The sequence below is a fragment of the Cetorhinus maximus genome, chromosome 11 (assembly GCF_964194155.1).
Source record: "Cetorhinus maximus chromosome 11, sCetMax3.hap1.1, whole genome shotgun sequence".
NCBI lineage: Eukaryota > Metazoa > Chordata > Chondrichthyes > Lamniformes > Cetorhinidae > Cetorhinus > Cetorhinus maximus.
The window spans coordinates 65,469,210-65,488,137 of NC_135889.1; the positions used below are offsets into that span (position 1 = coordinate 65,469,210).

Sequence of the window (18,928 nt, forward strand, 5' to 3'; positions counted from 1 at the left end):
TATCTGAGGACTCCTCGGCCTCCTTTCACCACAACTCTGTTGTCAACTTTGATGGACCTGTGAGAGATAAAAGACATGATTTAGTGCTGACATGGGGAAAGGGCTAATGCAAATCATGAAATTTCAGTTCAGTATGTGTGATTCTTAAGTGCCAAGTTGCATCTCTAATTCTGTTACCGATCTGTGTGGGCAACCCCATCTCTATTACTGATGCCTAATGTCTGTGTCACCCTATCAACCTCCAAATGTGCTCCTCCACTATTGTAAGGATTGGTATGGCTGCAGGTGCATCCTCAGTTCTCTGTCTCTCCCTGGAATTGTATCCCCTCTTCTCCTGCAATGAGAGAAGACACAAATGCAAGATGTGGAGAGGAAGATTAAAATATTTTTAGAAGGTGTGTGTGAGGGATGGGTGCAGGATGACAATAGGATGAGGGCAAGTGTGATTATTCAGATGGAGATTTGCAGGGGTGCCTGGAAAGAAAGTAACATTTGGAGCTGCAAGGTGTGTTGCTCAAAGGAGTGCTGTGCAGGAGAATGCTGGGCAAGTCAGAGAATGATGGCTGACACCTGAAAGTGGTATGCCAGACACCTGTCCTGACCTAGTGAAGTCATTAAACCTTTTTCAACACAGTATCGAGGTCCTTGGCACATCACTCCTGCTACTTACAGCCTCAGCAACTTTCAGCCACACCTATTTTGTCAGTGTAGCTGGCCTCTTCCTCTCCATCCTGGGAAAACAACACATCCATATGGGCCCTCACTGCTTCCAGCATGACCTCCAGGGAAGAGTCAGAGAACCTTGGGGCAGCCTTCTCACACCTTCCTTCCATTTCTTCAGGCTTCACAGTAAAGGTTGGCTTCAGCCATTCTGAGCCCTACTGGGGCCCCTTGAAATAGAAAGCCTTCATTCACTCCTGCGCTATGGTCAGAAACCTGGAAATGGGATGCTAATGCTGTGGGTGAGTTAGAGACACAGGGATAAGCCACCGCTGCATCCCCCCTCCCCCGCTGAAACTCCCCACCCTGACTGCAAAAGCTTCAATAAAATTCTACCCACAGATCCCACTGTAGTCAGGGACCACCAGGCGAGGGATAATCCCTGGAACAGTGACAGAAGGTCTATTTAAGCTTTTAGACCAGCAACGTTATGTGGTTAAACTTTTTTTAAACTGCTCCTTTTGTACTTTGGGCCCCTCACAGTTCCAGGTGCTTGACCTCTTGATGCAGAAGACCAAAGGTTTGCTCCACAATAGATTGTACCTGGTTATATTAATATTTAGCTGACATCTTAGAGTTGTTTTTTAAAAAGCCATGATTTCAATTGGAAACAATATTATTAAGAGGTCAGCTTTAGAGGCAGTTGTAAAACACAATTAACTAAGTAACAAAACAACTAAATCAGGATGAGTGAGTTATGCGTTGACTGTGGAAATCTGGCAGATTCATTTTTGGGGCATTGCAAACCCACCCATTTAGTAGCAGTGGAAGTTATTATAAATGCTATCCATTAATGGGTTTACTGATGGCATCCATATCTTCAGGTAGACATAATCTATCATCCCTGACATTCTGTGAAAGTCATCTCCAGTTTAAAAGTGTTGACGTGCGACCGACTCTTTTTCTACACTTAAGGTGAAATAAATGCACCACTTCTCTGGAACAATATAAATGATCAGTTCCTGAATATAGAAGGACATGGTACCCTGTCAAATAGCAGCATATCACCATCTGCATCAGTGCAGAGACCAGACAGTGCTCAGTTTGTAGCAGCAGAAAGCATCTGAAGGTGTTGGGATTGGTGCTTGTTATATAAAGGGTGTGTGTGTTTTTTCATTAGTGGCTAACCAAGGGAAAGGTAAAAAGGAAAGGCTGGTCAAGGCAAGGGTTTCTTTGAAATAATTTTGGTTTCATTGTGACTCTTACCGAGACTATAGAACCAAGACTAAGGCCAATTTTTATCCGCTGATTATTCGAATATTTCTAATTGTTTTTCTTCAATATATCTTCATTTAATTTTATATCATTGTGCTAACAGGTAGCACATTCCCCTCTGCCCTACTTTCATAGGAGAAGAATATGAATCTGAGACATTTTTTTCATTCACATCAGTATTATTGAGAGCAGTTTATGTTATACAGCTAGAAATTATATAATCAGGAAATGCCAGGACAACTTTTAACTGTGTGTAGTTAGGAGCTGAAGCATACCTCTGCTGGTAAGTACATTCTTTTAGCCATTTATGTGTTTTTTTAATATGTAGTTTCTGTAATTCAGCTATGACCTTCATTTTGTCAAATTGATGGAAGTCTACACCTAGCACAGCACACCACATACCCTACTTCTTTCTAATTTCCTCTCCTCCTGGGTGTTTATCTTGCCTGCCACTTTGTGTTTTGTGCAGTCCTTCTCCTACTGTTTGTATTTTTTAATGTTACTGTTTTAATGTATAGGTCAGCTATTTATTTTTAACGCTTGCTTTCTATTGCTTTTTAACTATGAAAGAACTATTTGCTCTTAGCCCTAGCTTTGGTGTTTGTGTTTTTTTTTACTGTAGGTCTCAACTACATTTTTAACAGATGTAGTCACTATTTTATTTTTTCTTGCCGCTGTAAAAGTTTCTGTTTTTAGCCACATCCGTTCTGTTTCCTATTAAATCACTGCCAGTATTTCTGTTTCTTTTTAAGTCTCAGCAATAACTTGCATTTATATAGCGCCTTTAACATAGAATAATGCCCTCCAAATTTGACATAATGTACTCCCACACCCAGTGTTCCTATCTTCAATCCTACTCCTGCTGTCCTTTTTTTATTAATTATTCTGCTATTTTTAGTTCTACTTCCAGTCTTTTTTTTTTGAAACTCCGCAAAGAATAAAACTTCCCAAGATGTGCACCACCAATTACAATTATATATGGAGAAGGAAAATCTGCAGTGGCAGCCTAGGCCAGGAGACTCCACCTGCCTCTTACAATGCTAGGGAGTTAGGAGGGAGCAGGGATGGGTGGTATTCTCACAAGCTGAATTTTCCCAGCCCTTTGGAGATGGGCTGAGAAGCGGGAGGCCTGGTAATATGGTAGGGAAAGACGTCAGGAGGGGAGCAGCGGGAACTTCAGTGACGTGGCTGTCCACCAGGCGGCCAATTGAGCCACTTAAGGGTGCAATTATGAGCCATTTCCTGTTCCCACCGGCATTTTGCCCACACCAGGAAGGCCTGCCACCTCAGGGGGAGACCATCAAGTAGACCCAAGTGGTCTCCCAGTGGGTTCCCGGCAGAATGTGAGGGGGGCAGCCCTATTTAATGGACGTCCCCACACTTAAAGTCACCGCTGCTGGAATAACCCTCCACCCTTGCCCCGCCTGGCCCCGTCAAAAAAAACTCATATGCCTTCGAGGATACCTCAGCATTGAGATGTCCTCTCCTTCGTGCTACAGCCTTAGTAATGGCCATTGCTAGCAGTGACTCTGCTAAGACTATTAAGCCACCAGCCTTTTGATTGAGTCAGCATCCTCAATTGGACGTCAGTGGCCTCTTTATTTTACCGCCAGTGGCCAATTATGCTCCAGGGTTCCGCCAGCTGCCAGAGTTCCTATTTAGAATGGTGACCAAGCTTCAAAAGTACTTAATTGTCTGTAAAGTGCTTTGACACATCCAGTAGTCCTGAAAGGCTCCACATAAATGCAAGTTTTTTTATTATTTTCTTTCTGTCCGGAATTTTACTGGAAGCCAGCAAGTCACGCTGGGACCGAAAGTGGATGGTGTGGGCGGGAACGGAGTTGCAATCGTGATATTGTCATTGCCTACCAATTAACAGCTGACATTAGGGGGAGCTGGCCCATTAGGTATTGTGGATGGGGGAATGTTCCAGCCCCTGAAACACTGGTGCCATCTTTAAAAGGCAGCCAGCAGGAATTGTTGGTTAAGCAGCCCCAGAGGAAATGGTGAGAGAACCCTGGTGAATGCACTAATTGTGGACGCAGCTGAAGGAAGATTAATGGTCACTCCAAAATCCAACAGTGCTCCCCAAGAGATACTACTCCTCCAGGCTATGAGGGCATGGAGGAAAATTCTATTCTCTCAGGATGGCAGGAGGAACCTGGTTCGCGAAACCAAGCAGGCTTGGATAGAGATAGCAGAAGAGGTTAGCAGCCATGGGGTTGCCCTGCCACACCTGGTTGCAGTGCCAAAAGAAAGTCAATGACCTCTCGTGTTCCAGAAAGGTGAGTGCAGTGCATATTATTAAACTTGCAGCCTTAACTGTGACTGAAGATGAATATAGGATTGGAGAAGCTGCAAAGTAAGAACTGTTGGCAGCCAATTTGAAGAGAACAAGCTCTGACAAACAGTAATGGGATAATGGCCAGATAATATGCTTTTGTGAAGTGGACTGAAGGATAAATATTGACCAGGATACCAGGGATAATTGGGGAAATTGATGGATTGGAAACAAAAGGTTAGTGTAACTGGCAGTGCTTATATTGGATTAAGGATGAAAGTGATAGACTCAGCACTGGCCATTGCAGTACATTTTGTTCTCACATATAGAAAAAATGTGAGGGGCAGTTGGCAACCTGTGAAACACCAGATTAATGGAAAAGGTAGACTGGTAGCAGTTTAAACTCCTGGATTGCCCACCCAGTTAATGGAGTTGCCCGTGCATCATCATTGGATGTCAGATGCACGTTAGGCTCTCTGTGCAAGGCAACGCTGAGGCAGAGGTGATTCCTCAACTTCATTCCTCAATATTCCATCTAGCTCAGTCTCGGTCCAACGCGGTCCGGAGCGAGGTTGAAAAAGCCATTCGGCAGTTGAAGAACAATAAGGCGTCTGGAACAGATGGAACCCTGGCTGAAATTCTGAAACAAGACAGAGATACACTCCTGACATGGCTGTATAACCTCATATCCCACACCTGGGAAGAAGAGCGCATACCGAGGAATCTCAGGGATGCTGTGATCATGATTATATTCAAGAAGGGAAACGAGTCCAATTACGTTAAAAACAGAGGAGTCTCACTGCAGTCTGCCGCAGGGAAGATCACTGCAAGGATCCTCCTCAACCACCTCCTCCCATTGGCTGAGGAACTCCATCCAGAGTTACAGTGCGGTTTTCACCCATCAAGAGGCATTTCAGACATGGGCCCGGACTTTTGCTCCCAGTCAGGAGCACAGAGTTGGGACAATTCTCAGCTCCGCAAACCTGACCTGGGAGAAAGTGCTCTGGGATGGTGAGATTCTCTGGGAGTTGGGCCCGCCACCCCTGGAACGAGTACGGAGGCTGCTGGGTGCGGAGGTGTACCGGGCAGAAGACCTGCCTCTGTGCACCAGCACTGTATCCAAGATTTAAAAACAAGCAGTAAAACAAAAAATAGCGCTCCAACCCTCATCCCTCCCCACAAACTCCCTGTGCCAATGCATGCCACCTAATGCTCCTCTACTGACCCCTTGGCCCTTTTATAGTCCCTTTGCTAACCTATATCCCTCTACCCACCCTCATGGCCCATCATACCCTCCATGCCAACCCTATGCTCCTCTACCCACCCTATGGCCCTTTATAGTGCCAATGTCAACATAGTTCCCTGATGCCAACCCATGCCCCCTACCCAACACTCTTTGCCCTTACAGCTGCCGTGCCAACTCACCCATGGGGCATATCTCAGAACCCATGCTGAAATAAAATAAAGTTCTAAGTGTCTGTATTACAGACTTTATTTTTTTTTAAACACTCTGATTCATAAAAACCCATTCACTATTCAGACAAACATTTCATTAAAGTGCTTAATCCATTATAAAAATAAATATTGGAATTCATTGTCCCACTTCAAGGAATCTATAATCACTTGGAGCTGTCAATCAAACTGTGAAATGGAAGGCACCCTACTGTGATAATGAAAGGTTGGAAAATCAGTCATGCAGCACTAATCCATTAGTGGTAATCCTCAGGTCAACAGACAGAGTGAAATAGCAAGTAATTTTTTTTTAAACACTCCAGACATTTTTTTCAAAGATTTAAAGGCAGGTTTTTTAAATGCCTTGACAGCTTGACAGTTGCATTTGATAGTTCATTTTGACATTTGTGACAGTTGCCTTTGACAGTTCCAATGAGCTTGGCAGTTAATGAGTTTATGCACTTTACTGCGCACATTCACATCTACTTTTAACAATCCCATCGGGCACCTTACCTCTCCAAAGGGGCACCTGACCTCCACAAAAGGGCATCTCTCCCAACCATACCCCAGGACCATATCCAAAGAGGTACCCTACCTCTGCAAAAGGGTACACCACCTCTCCAAAGAACCCTGCAAAGTTTAGACCTGCTCCATCAGGTCTAATCTGCATACAATGTGTTTCTCACTCCCAGTTAATGAACCAGCTGCCTCCACGAAATGTGCATGCGCAAATCCCAACCTGGGCCCAGTCCCTGCAAAAATCCCAACCTGGGCCCACGTCTGCAAAAATGGTAGGTGCTGTGCTGAGGGGCGGGAATTACAGATTTCGGCCTCTTCTGCCATTTTTACAGTGACGGAGAGGCTCTCCATCATTGCAAAAATCCAGGCCATTATCTTCTCTGTGCGACAAATTCAAGAAAAAGGACAGCGCCAGTTGCTGTACATGGCCTTCTTCAACCTCGTGAAAGCCTTTGACTGTGTAAACCACGAAGGCTTATGGCGTATCCTTCTCAAATTTGGCTGCCCTCAGAAATTTGCTGCTATACTCCGCCTGCTCCACGATGACATGCAAGCTGTGATCCTCACCAACAGAATCACCACAAACCCTATCTCAGTGAAAACTGAGGTCAAACAAGGCTCTGTCATTGCATCAATTCTCTCCTCCATCTTCCTCACTGCAATACCACACCTGACTTCCAGCAAATTACCCACAGATAATTTACAGAACAGATAGGAAACTGTTTAATCTGCTTAAACACCTTCAATCCAAAACTAAAATTACTCCAACCTCAGTCATAAAGGTTCAGTATGCAGAAGAAGCTTGTGTGTGTCCTTGCTCAGAATCTGAGCTCCAGGTCATTGTCAACTCCTTCCCGGAAGCATATGAGAAAATGGACCTTTCACTAAACACCCAGAAAACTAAGGTCCTCTTTCAACCAGCTCCCAGAGCACAACACCTAACCCCTACATCCCCCCACCACCCCCCCACCTCCCCACCTTCAGCCTGCCCCGTTGATTAAGATGTGGACCATTTTCCATGCCTTGGGTGCCTCCACTCGACAATGGCAGACTTGGATGACAAAATTCATCATCGCCTCCAATGTGCCAACTCATCTTTGCCCGAGTGAGGGAGAGTATTTGAGGGCCAGGATCTCAAACCCAAGGCTAAGGTCATAGTTTATTGGGCAGCAGTGATCCCTGCCTCCTATATGCTTCAGTTACTTGAATGAACTACAGCAGGCACGTCAAAGCACTGGAGAAATACCACCTGCAGTGCCTTCGCAAGATCCTTGAAATCTAACGGTAGAAAAGGTGGTCCAACAGCAGCGTCCTCTACCAAGCCAACTTACCCAGCATCAAGGTGCTAATCACTTAAAACCAGCTCTGTTGGGCAGGCCATGTAGCTTATATGTCTGACACCAAACTCCTGAAGCAACCACTCAACTTGGAACTCCCAGGAGGACAGCAGGAATGCTTTAGGGATGTCCTAAAAGCATCCCTGAAGAGACCAAACATCCCTGATGATTCATCGGAGTCCCTGGCTTGTGACCGACCAAAATAGAGAAGGCTCATCAGGAAGACACTGACTACATTGAGCGACTTCGCTGGGAACATGCAGAGGTGAAGTTGAGGTGTCAGAGGGACTGCACAAACTTCCAAACAACCCTTCAAGCACCATCTGCCTTGGATGTAGCAGAGTCTGCAGATTGCGCATTGGATTTATCAATCATCTCAGAACCCATCAAATCAGTGTGTAAGCAAGCCATCCTCAATCCTGAGGGACTGCCGAAGAGACTCTGTGCAAGGCAGCATTCAGGCAGAGGTGATTCCTGCACAACCAATGCAGATTGGCTGCATGCAGGAGGCATGCCCTTGATACCATGATGGACAATTGGACTGCCACCAACATAGGAGCCGCGTGTTTCTTTGATAGATGAGTGACAATGGGATTTTATGTGTTTGCAGGCAAAAAGAGCCCGCAACATAAGGGAAAGAGGTGGTGTGCCACACATGCCACCTTCACACCTAAGGATAGGCACAGTTCTCTGGACAGGAGAGGAACCAGTGGAAGGGGGAGGATCCAGTGATCGTGGTCCACGTTGGCACAAACAACATAGGTAGGACTAGGAAGGAGCTTCTGCTTAGAGAGTATAATCAGCTAGGGGCTAAATTAAAAAGCAGAACCTCAAAGGTAATAATCTCTGAATTATTACCTGAGCCACCAAGCAAATTGGTGTAGAGTAAATAAGATTAGAGAGATAAATGCATGGTTTAAAGATTGGTGTGGGAGAAATGCATTTCAATTCCTGGGCCACTGGCATCTGTATTGGGGAAAGTGGAAGCTGTACCATTAGGATGGTCTTCACCTCAACCGTGCTGGGATCAGTATTCTGGTGAGCCATGTAACTAGGGCAGTGGGGCTGAGGGGAGATATGATAAATTATAAGGAGAGAAGGTAAGGGAGAGGATAGCAATAAGTGGGCAGCCCTAGTCACCCAGTATCCATCCTTGAAGATGCTTGGGGGCCTGCAAAGGTCTGGCATCTGGGACTACTTTAGTATGAAGGCGTGACAGCTTCCTGGGAACCTTGCGCAGACCTGAAGGAACCATTTGAGCTGGCTACACACCAGTTGTACTTTAAGTGAATATAAACCCTTCCTGTTGATGAAGGGTGCTGCCTGGTTTGTGGGATCCTTGATGGCAATGTGTGTGCAGTTGTTGACACCCTGCAGCTAGGGAAATCCAGCAATGGTCACGAATCCTACGGCCCTCACAACCTCACTGTCCAGATTGGTGCGAAAGGGTACGTACTGACTGACCCTCTTGAACATGACACGATGTAGTGATGATTCATAGAGGGGGAGATGCCACAGATATTTCCAGAAGACCCCTGGAATGATCCTGAGGCATAGAAACTGAGTGCAAACTGCAGCCAAAACTGACCTTCCGCTAAGCCTCTGCTTTGTTATGGCTAGGAAGGCTATGAAGCTCCCATGCACCCTTGTAAAATTAGAAAAGCCTGGCAAAATATCAGTTAATTACTTGTTTAACAGGCTTAATTACCTTCCTGCTGCATTCCAGCGCTGACCTCTTCTCACCAGCCTGACAACCTTTGGTAATATCTGGCTCCGATGTAAAGATGCCGGGCTTCCCTCCCAACGCCTTTTGCTGCCATTTTACCAACCCTCCGTTTTGTAATGTGTCTCCAAAGGGCTGGTAAAATTATAGTCTCTGTCTTTGCTCCTACATTTCCTGTTATATCATATACCTGATTTTTTTTTATCGAAAACTTCATGATAGATACATTAGCACATACCTTCTGAAAACCCGTATACATCATAGGATGAATTTTCAGCTTGCTGCTCGGGCATAAAACTGGGATTGTGGATTGCCCAATTTTATTGTCTGATCTGTGACACTGGCGTTACACCCTTTATCCACCATCCACTTCTTCAAAAAAAGTATTATCTCACAGATCTCTGAATTTGATCTAGAATTATGGATTCTTGAAGTTTTAGCACTGTCGTTATGCTACAACCTGATCTTAACTATAAATTGGTTGGGGAGTGGCAGGGGGTGGTACTGCACTACCTCTACACCCACTGACTGCTAGAGACTGTTCCAACCAGCTTCCCGGCTGTTGCCCTCTGCTGCAATATTCACGCTCCAGCCAGCCTACTCAGTAGTGGACTCCTCAAACAGTAATTTAGTTGAGGCCCTGCTGTTAAGATAAGCAGGCATTCCATGTACCCCAAGTCTCTGGTTGCATTGCCTACTCTGGGGTTTGCAGCCTTTAAAATTGGGGCTAAATTGTTCAAAGAATCCCAGTACAGAAAAGAGAAATTTGACTTATCAATTCTGTGGCCAGTATTTTATTTTACATGTACCACTTATCCTAATTGCATGCTCTGTTCATTACCCATACCCTTTAATTCCTTATAAAATAATTTATGACTCTGCTTCAATAATCATTTGTAATGCGGAATTCTACATTCTATCTATCCCCTGTAAAATGGGTTTTTTTTTTAACCGCGTCTGTTAATTTTTCCAATTATCCTTAATTGGATGCTGATCACCCAACTTCCCCTCCTGGCCCTCACATTAGCCGATATTATAAATGGTTCTCTTGCTTCAGGTGTTGTCCCTCTCTCTTTTTTAAATCTGCTGTTGTCACACCTCTCCTTAAAAAAAACTGCTTGACCCCTCTTTCCTTGCAAACTACCATCCCATCTCTGATCTCCCTTTCTTCTCCAAAGCCCTTGAAGGTGTCACATCCCTAATCCATTTCCATCTTTCTAGAACTCCATGTTTGAACCCCCTCCCCAGTCAGGTTTCCACTCCTGCCACAGTACCAAAACAGCTGTTATCAAAGTCATAAATGACATTCTATGTGACTGTGACAAAGGTAAACTTTCCCTCCTTGTCCTTCTCAACTTGTCTGCAGCTTTTGAAACGGTTGACCACACCATCCTCCTCTAATGTCCCTCTGCTGTCGTTCCACTTTGTGGATTATCTATCTAATTGTAGAAGGATTTGCAGTGGCTTCTCTTCCTGCCCCCACACCGTTTCCTGTGGTAACCCCAAGGATTTATCCAGCAGCGTTTGTTTTCACCTGTATGCTGATGACACCCAGCTCTACCTCACCACTACCTCTGCTGCTGAAACCCTCATCCATGCCTTCTTTTCTTCTAGACTTGACTATTCCAATCCACTTCTGGCTGGCCTCCCAAATTCTACCCTCTGTAAACTTGAGGTCATCCAAAACTTGCTGCCTGTGTCTTAACTCGATGCAAGTCACATTCCCTATCACCCCTGTGCTCACTGGCCTACATTAGCTCCCGATGACTCTTGACTTTAAAATTCTTGTCCTTAGTTTCATCTCCCTCCATAGTCTTACCTCTCCCTATTTGCGTAATCTCCTCCAACCCCACAACCCTCCAAGCTATCTGTTCTCCTCTAATTCTGGACTTCTGTGCATTCCACATTATAATTGCTCCACCACTGCTGGCTGTGTCTTCAGTTTCCTAGGCCCCAAGCTCTGGAATTTCCTCTCTTGCTCTCTACCTTGCTTTCCTCCTTTAAGACACTTCTTAAAACTCTTTGACCAAGCTTTGACTCATCTACTGTACCTAATATCTCCTTATGTGGCTTGGTGTCATACTTTGTTTTATAATGCTCCTGTGAAGTGCTTTGGGATGTTTCATTACATTAAAAGTGCTATATAAACTAAGTTGTAATTGTTATTCTTATCTTTAATTTGTGCTCTCTCATTATCATCTTGCTGATAAATAACCGATGCATCACCCTTCACAATCTTGTCAACCTCAATCAGGTAGCCCATGAAAAGAGCTCTAACTTTATAAATCTCTCGACATAACTGTAATTCTTCGCCCCTCATAGCCACCAAGCGAATTTGCTTTATATCTTTTCATTTCATAAATTGGGGTATAACCTCTATGCAATTACATTTTTTGATTGATTTCTTCACTTTGTTCCTTACTTCATAAGCTAAACATTCTTTTATCTTGTTTTAGTTTTCCATATGTTTTTTACCATAGATTGCAGGGGTTGTTTGGCCAAAGGATGAAAACAGGCACCAGATGGGAAGTGTGCTAATAAGAAGGACCTATTTAAAAGTCCAGATTTAGCATGGAATTTTTGGGGCTAATTGATGATAATCATGGATTAAACATGCCTAAAGGCACTAATTAGAAACCTTCAGGTTCAACACTCAATATTGACTAGAGGCAATTTACATGGAGCAGTATATGTCGAATCCTCACACCACCTTCCACTGAAAGTATGAAGTGCCCTGGCTGGAACATGGCACCAGGTTTCAGGATGGCGTAGAGACCAAAGGAGAAGGCACACAGATTGGTGGATGTGGCTCCTTTGGTCCTCATTGAGGAGGTCCAGAGGAGGAAGGATCTCCTGTACCTGCAGGGGAGGAAGAGGCCACCTCACCCTCTTGTCCCGCTCTCCTACAACAGCTGGTGCTGCTCTGCCTGTCCTCATGTTATACTTCCGTTCTTCATCCAGACAATGAGTAAGATTCCCAAGACCAAGCACACCCTTTCTTCTGGAGACTGCTATAAGGTGGAGTAACACATGCTCTTTTTAGGTGATGTCCTCAGAGAATTTCCACAATAAATGTTGCTCGAGTGTTAATGAAGTTTTGAAAAAGTATCCCAGAAAGTCTCCCAATGTGTTTCAGAGGTCCTCTTTACCGCTGCAGCTGCAATGACCAGGAATGGTGAGCATCCCTTTAAATAGCTTTTGAAATCAACATCAATCTCATGTTTGCTCACAAACAGCTGGACACTGTTAGATGCCATGCAGCATCTTTACTGAGTGCTATGTGACGTTTTAAGTGGCAATCAGCTGTTCAACAAGCCTCCAGGCAGTCTTTCCCAGCTTTGGCTTTAACTTCTTTCTCGTACTAAATGTGAGCTAAACCAACATTTCAGCTTAAGATAAAAGCAAAATACTATGGATGCTGGAAATCTGAAACAAAAATACCAGGAATTGTATTGGAATTGTATTCCTCTTCACAGATGCTGTTAAACCTGCTGAGTTTTTCCAGGTATTTTTGTTTTTATTTCAGCTTAAGACCCCATCTTGGCCATCTCTTTAGTGCCTAAAGCATTTAAAAATCACCCAGTATTTTTCTGATTGGCCTTTTTTGCCTTTTCTTTCTTCAGGGTGTGTTGTGATGCTGTCCATTTTTCTCTTTTCCCCTGCTTTACCAATGCATTCAAAAAAGTGAGTTTATAATAAATGTACATTTGACTAACTATACCTGAATTAACAATTTACTTTTAGATGAAGCTGCATCAACTCATCAAAATGATGAAGAAAGTACTGAAAGTGACAGTAGTGATGAAGATGACAGCGAGGATAGCAATAATGAAGACAGCAATGAAAGTGAAAGCTCAGATGAGGAGTCTGTTGACTCATCTGGAAGTGAAGAAAGTACATAATTTCAATTTCCATAAGAAGTATTGTCACAGTACTATTCTTACTTAAAGCAGCAAGTGTCACCACCAATTTCCTTTTTTAAATATCAGTTATATAGAGTTATAATTAACTCATGTTAAAAAATTGAATTAAATGCCTCACTAGAATATTAGAGAATATAGAAAACACATTGAACACTAAACAAGGATTTGTAACATTTCAACTCTTTTACCCTTCTGCCTTGTTAAATATCAAGACCTCTCTTACCTCTACACTTTAGTTGACAATGTTGACTCTATCAACTCATCATGTTTAAGATTCTATTCTAATGTACTATAATTCAATCTTGTTTCCATCTGAGACACCCTTACACATGTATTATTTGCAGAAATTTAACCAGAATCAAAATAAATGGAACTCTAACATATAAATTACCTCTCGCCGTAGAAGATAGGTTTAGCTGGTTATTTAGCTTCAGTCATTTGGTAGACTCCTTCCACTTCGCCAAATACACTAGCTTTCCATAATTAAATATTTTCTCGCTATTAATATGTCTTTTTAGGGGAAGACTCTTTGCAATAGACAAGATGAAACTTATTTTTGGGCTTTATGATAGTGTGTGTAATCCAGTGAAGTCTCAGCAGCATTTTGTATGAGCAATAGTGGATTTTGAGATGTATCTAATGTTTGCAATATACAAACAAAGAATGCATCATAACTTTCCTTGACTCATCCACATATGGTTGAATCAGATCTAATCTCCATCACTAACACCTCTAATTCATTAAGAGACATGTCTATCAAGGTTGTCCTAATATTCACTTCTAAAAAGCTCCCACAAACTTTAAGTGTAAGATGACAAATCAATACATTTTCTTACTCGTAGAATTATTTCACTGAATAAATAATGTGTAGGAATGTTTTGTTTGCTCAATTGGTAAATATGCTTAAAGGTCCCAATTTTCAGGTTTATCCCTCGACCCTCCAAACACATGTACCCTTCCCTAAACACACAGTCTTCCAGAAACTCGCTGACTATTCATCCCTAAATACATACAAAGCCCTTCCCTGATACACACACTTTCACTCCCTCTCCAATCATGCATGTGCACATGCACACACGATTACTCACATTTTCTATTATGGATGGAGTATGGTCGATTTTAGTCCTGAAAAACAAGCAGTGATTGAATACACAGGTAAATATGGGATCAGACTAGACGCAAGGAAAGTGCAACACTTCTGTTCAAGTTAGAGCAATAATTCTTAACAAAAATTCTGACTTTGTTTTGTCATGACATTATATTTCAACATGCAAACTAATGATGTCAGAGAAATCAACTTGGAGAAATTATTGAGGCCAACAGTGTGAAAGATCTGAATTAATATCAGCAGAAATATAGTCATTAACCCAAGGAATTTCAGCAATTGAGTGTATGTTAATTTACCTCCCCTGGTGAATCTGGCTAAGTAAATTCCCTGAGTGGTTTCTCCAATGAGACACTATTAGAATAAAATGCAATATCGAAGGGATATATTTGAATATATATGTGTATACATACATGTATGTATGTGAGAGTGTGTGTGTGTGCAATATATGTGTGTAATGTGATAAAGCACAAATAAGCTAAAAAAAATGTCCTGAACATATTCTAATGGCCAGTTATGTTTACAAATATGTAATTTGAAAGTTTCAAGATTATTTATGATTATTAACCTTTAGGAAAGCTGAAACATATGTACCCTGTATCCTTGTATATCATTTTCCAATGAATATATTTTTGAAAGTTGTAACTTAAAACTTCTAAGTTTATTCATGGTTGCAAGAACATAAGAACATAGGAAATAGGAACAAGAGTAGGCCATTTAGCCCCTCAAGCATGCTTCGCCACTCAATAAGATCATGGCTGATCTGCTTGTGTTTCAAATTCCATATTCCCATCTAGCCTCAATAACCTTTGATTCTCTTGCCTAACAAGAATCTATCTACCTCTGCCTTAAAAATATTCATTGACCCCGCCTCCACCGCCTTCTAAGGCAGAGAGTTCCAAAGTCCCATAGTCCTCTGAGAGAAAAAATTTCTCCTCTCTGTCCTAAAAGGGAAACACCTAATTTTAAAAAAGTACCCCCTAGTTCTGTACTCACCCACAAAAGGAAACATCCTTTCCACATCCACCTTGTCAAGACCGTTCCGGATCTTATATACTTCAACCAAGTCACCCCTCACTCTTCCAAACTCCAGTGGAAAAAAAGCCCAGTCCTTCTAACCTTTCCTTCTAAGACAACCTTCTCATTACAGGTATCAATCCAGTAAAGCACCTCTGAATCGCCTCCAACTCAATTACACCCTTCCTTAAACAGGGAGACCAAAACTGCACACCATGTTCGGGATGTGGTCTCACCAATGCCCTGAATAACTGAAGCATAACATCCTTACTTTTATGTTCAATTCCCCTCCCAACAAAAGATAGCATTCCATTAGCCTTCTTAAGAAAATAATTGTTGATTCAGAGTGAAAACTGAAAACGTTTGTAATAACTGGGAAGTTGGTTGGATAAAAAGAAGCAATGCAAATAATTTGCATCATTCATGTTATTAACAACCTTGAATTACAGTAGCATGTTATAATCTTCCTATCTGTGGCATCAGGTACTCAGTGACAATATTGAATCCTTTGCATATAAGTTCTATCATGTTGTTATCACCTCTTTTTTCTCATTCAAACAAGAACATACTATACCAGCTGTTTTTTGTTTCCAAAAGCTAAAATCTGACCTTCTCTGTACTGGAAATGATTTGCTTTATTTTCTAGCAAAATCAAATATTCTCTTTCCTGAATTGAAGGCAAAAGTATGTAACTCAACCTTGTATAATGTAAATAAATTCATGCGTTTTCAAATATCTATGCTATATAAATTGCCTGTACTGTACTAAATTCTCTGGAATTTGTCATTGCTGCTGACAGCATCAAGAGAATCATATCCACACTCCTAATTCCAAGATTAATCACATCTATGCAAGAAACCTACATAACCCCAGTAACTACCTGGCTGGTTAGTGATGCATGTTTTCGCATTGCGAATAGGAATATTTTAATTTATTTCAAATGTGAGAAACAGTTACTTGATAGTAGAAACTGCCTCATCAAGATTACGTGGATGAAGTGTGCTTTTACCCCACATTTTACAGTCTCAAGTGAAATGTACCTTCTTACTGGGGATTATTTGACAATGGTATAAAACTGGTGATATTGAATCAGCCACCCATTATAAACTCTGCCAAGTTTCTTTTTCATTAAATAGAGAGAAACTTGGGCCAGGTATAGGGAGCAGCAGCTCGGTTCATGCCTGTTCTACACAATCACCAAAGGTAAAATTACCCCAATTTGTTTTCAAAAGGGGAACGGAATGATGCAATGGAAGACTATCTCTGAGAGCTGGATATAAATGCAATTCAGCCTCTTGGTTTGAAGCTATCTCTTACTTCTGCAGGTGAGCATCCATCATGCAGCACATTTGGGAAGTCATAACACTGCTCCTGGCAGGTACAGGACCATAACACAAATTCTCATTTTTCAGTACAAATCATAGAGACAGTAAAAATTATTGCTATGAGAGGCAGAAAAAAATCTTGAGAGACTAAAACTGTGACATTTTTTCGTACAAAAAGGGGAAGCTTTATACTGCACTTGACCTTCAAGCTAACACCAGATGCTAATGTAGAAAATTGTTCCATTCCAGTACTAATACCATTCACATAAATTGGTATAAAAAATATATTTTTAAATTAGTGCAATGCTTTCTTCTGCGCATGACTCACAGACCTAACTTCCCAAGATATATATAAACAGTGGATACCAGCAGAAAGCAATAATGGACTTAATTTGTTTTAGTACTGCTCTGATGATTTCTCCTACTCAAAAAAGGTTCAGGAAATTAACAGTAATAAAGATTTTGCACGTTAAAGAGTTGTTGAAGGAAGACCATTAATTAATAGGAAATTCACAAAAAATTGCTTTGTTTGGGGATCAATGTATATAAAAAGTGTGTTTTGAACCCCAAGTCAGAACTAGGATAGGGAGGGGATGGTTACAATTTTTAACTGCCCGAATATTACTCGAGAAAGGGGTGCACTCCACTTATTTAAATTCAGAAATTTTACATTCAAGTGAACAGTTCCAAGTTTGTGGAACCCCAAATATGCACTGGCACAGTGCTGTAAGTTAACCAACCAAAACCACGTGGCTTATTAGCACAAAGCATTTGTGAATTTCTAACTGTTATTACCTACATGAATCATAAAAGCTTTCACTCTTTTAGAATGTTCATCTTGTTAACAGACATCTGCACCAGATTATGCAAGTCAGGGCTTGTTTTCCAAATAGATCACTGTGCCACTTGTAATGATCTTGAGGGAGACCATTAACATTTGAAAAAGAAATTCGAACTCCCAGTTATTACCTGAAAGTACTATGCCACAAGGTTTCACGTTTAAACAAAAACTTTCGCTGTACAAGAATTAAACAAAGCAAGTACTACTAATTTATATATTTTGTAAATCTTTAGATTTTAAACTCAAAAATCTTGTTCTGTTTTTAATTCCACCCAAGAGTTCCTCTATACTTTCAAGGATCTTGAGGGTTCTTTAATTTCTCTTGCAATCAAACCAAGGTGTGCCACAGCTCTCAGGAATTCACATTATTTAAGCTCAGTTTCCAAGGGCAGGATTTTGCCCTTGGCGGGGGTGGTCGGGCAGCCAACTGCCACCCACAATTGGCTCTGCTCCGTGATTTCTCTGTCACATGAGATGGGACTTGTTTTTAATTCCAAAATAAGATTTTTATTTAATGTTTATTTGCTTTAGGAAACCTCATCCTGCTTCCATAAGGTTGGACGGGCAGTGTAAATTTGAATTTAATTAGCTTGTTAATGGGCTTCATAGGCCTTTTAATTATCGGCGGGCACGCAGCCAACTCCGATGCACGCCCGACATCATCGCGCATCATTTTACGCTCGGGTGTGTTGGCTGCGCACCCGCACGGAAAGCGTAAAATTCTGCCCCAAGTGTGGCATTTAGGCTTCCAGAGCACTCTCTCTCTACGAGGATTCCACTGCCGATTTCTTCCACTAGCTTAACCAGGCAGATCTATCAATTTTACTTTGTCTTGAATTTAGACTTTTTATTCGGAGCATGGGTCCCAATTGCAATTTCTGCTTAGTGACTCCAACTCAGGAACACCCTTGGTTCCCAATGGCCTCAATGCTCCTTGTTCTGGCTGCCAGCAGATACACAACTGCCTTCTCACAGTCATCCAACTAACTAACTGTTTCTGTGAGAAAACACAGATAAGCCCAAAACAAAAGGATACCTACCTCCCTGTAACCTATCCCAATGGCAATATGGTACCCCTGGATGTTCCAGCTAGAGATTCAAACCAATCATCCACAATTCAAAAACCTGCCTTTTGATCTGAAAAGTTACAGATACTTTAAGACCTTGTCTACCTGGTGCTTTTTTTTGATCTAGGGAATTGCATAAGTAATTCACATCTCTAATGAAGACAGAGCAATTCTCCTCAGACTTAGTGTCTTCAGTTGCCCAGCTAAACAGACCCACCTGCTGTTTTATGGCTCTCACCCTTCTAACTCTGACCTTGTAAGTACACATGAACCAATCTATGGTTGGTAATTACTTTAAGTTTGTTTGCCAACTTCTCAAACCCAGGTTTTTTCCCATTTATTTTACATTTAACACTTCAATCCCCAACCTAAAAGTTATATTCCTAAAACATATGAATTATGA

General features: G+C 42.0%; 1 protein-coding gene across 2 annotated transcripts in view; it reads left to right on the plus strand.

The window, feature by feature from the left end:
* Positions 1-13,264, plus strand: part of erich2 (glutamate-rich 2) — a 199,266-nt gene extending 186,002 nt beyond the window's left edge. For both annotated transcript variants that reach the window (XM_078551372.1, XM_078551373.1), the window contains one exon: positions 12,992-13,264. In XM_078551372.1, coding sequence (XP_078407498.1) covers positions 12,992-13,149 — 158 coding nt within the window. In that variant the 3' untranslated portion in view covers positions 13,150-13,264. The remainder of the gene's footprint in view (positions 1-12,991) is intronic.
* The last annotated feature ends 5,664 nt before the right edge of the window (positions 13,265-18,928 follow it).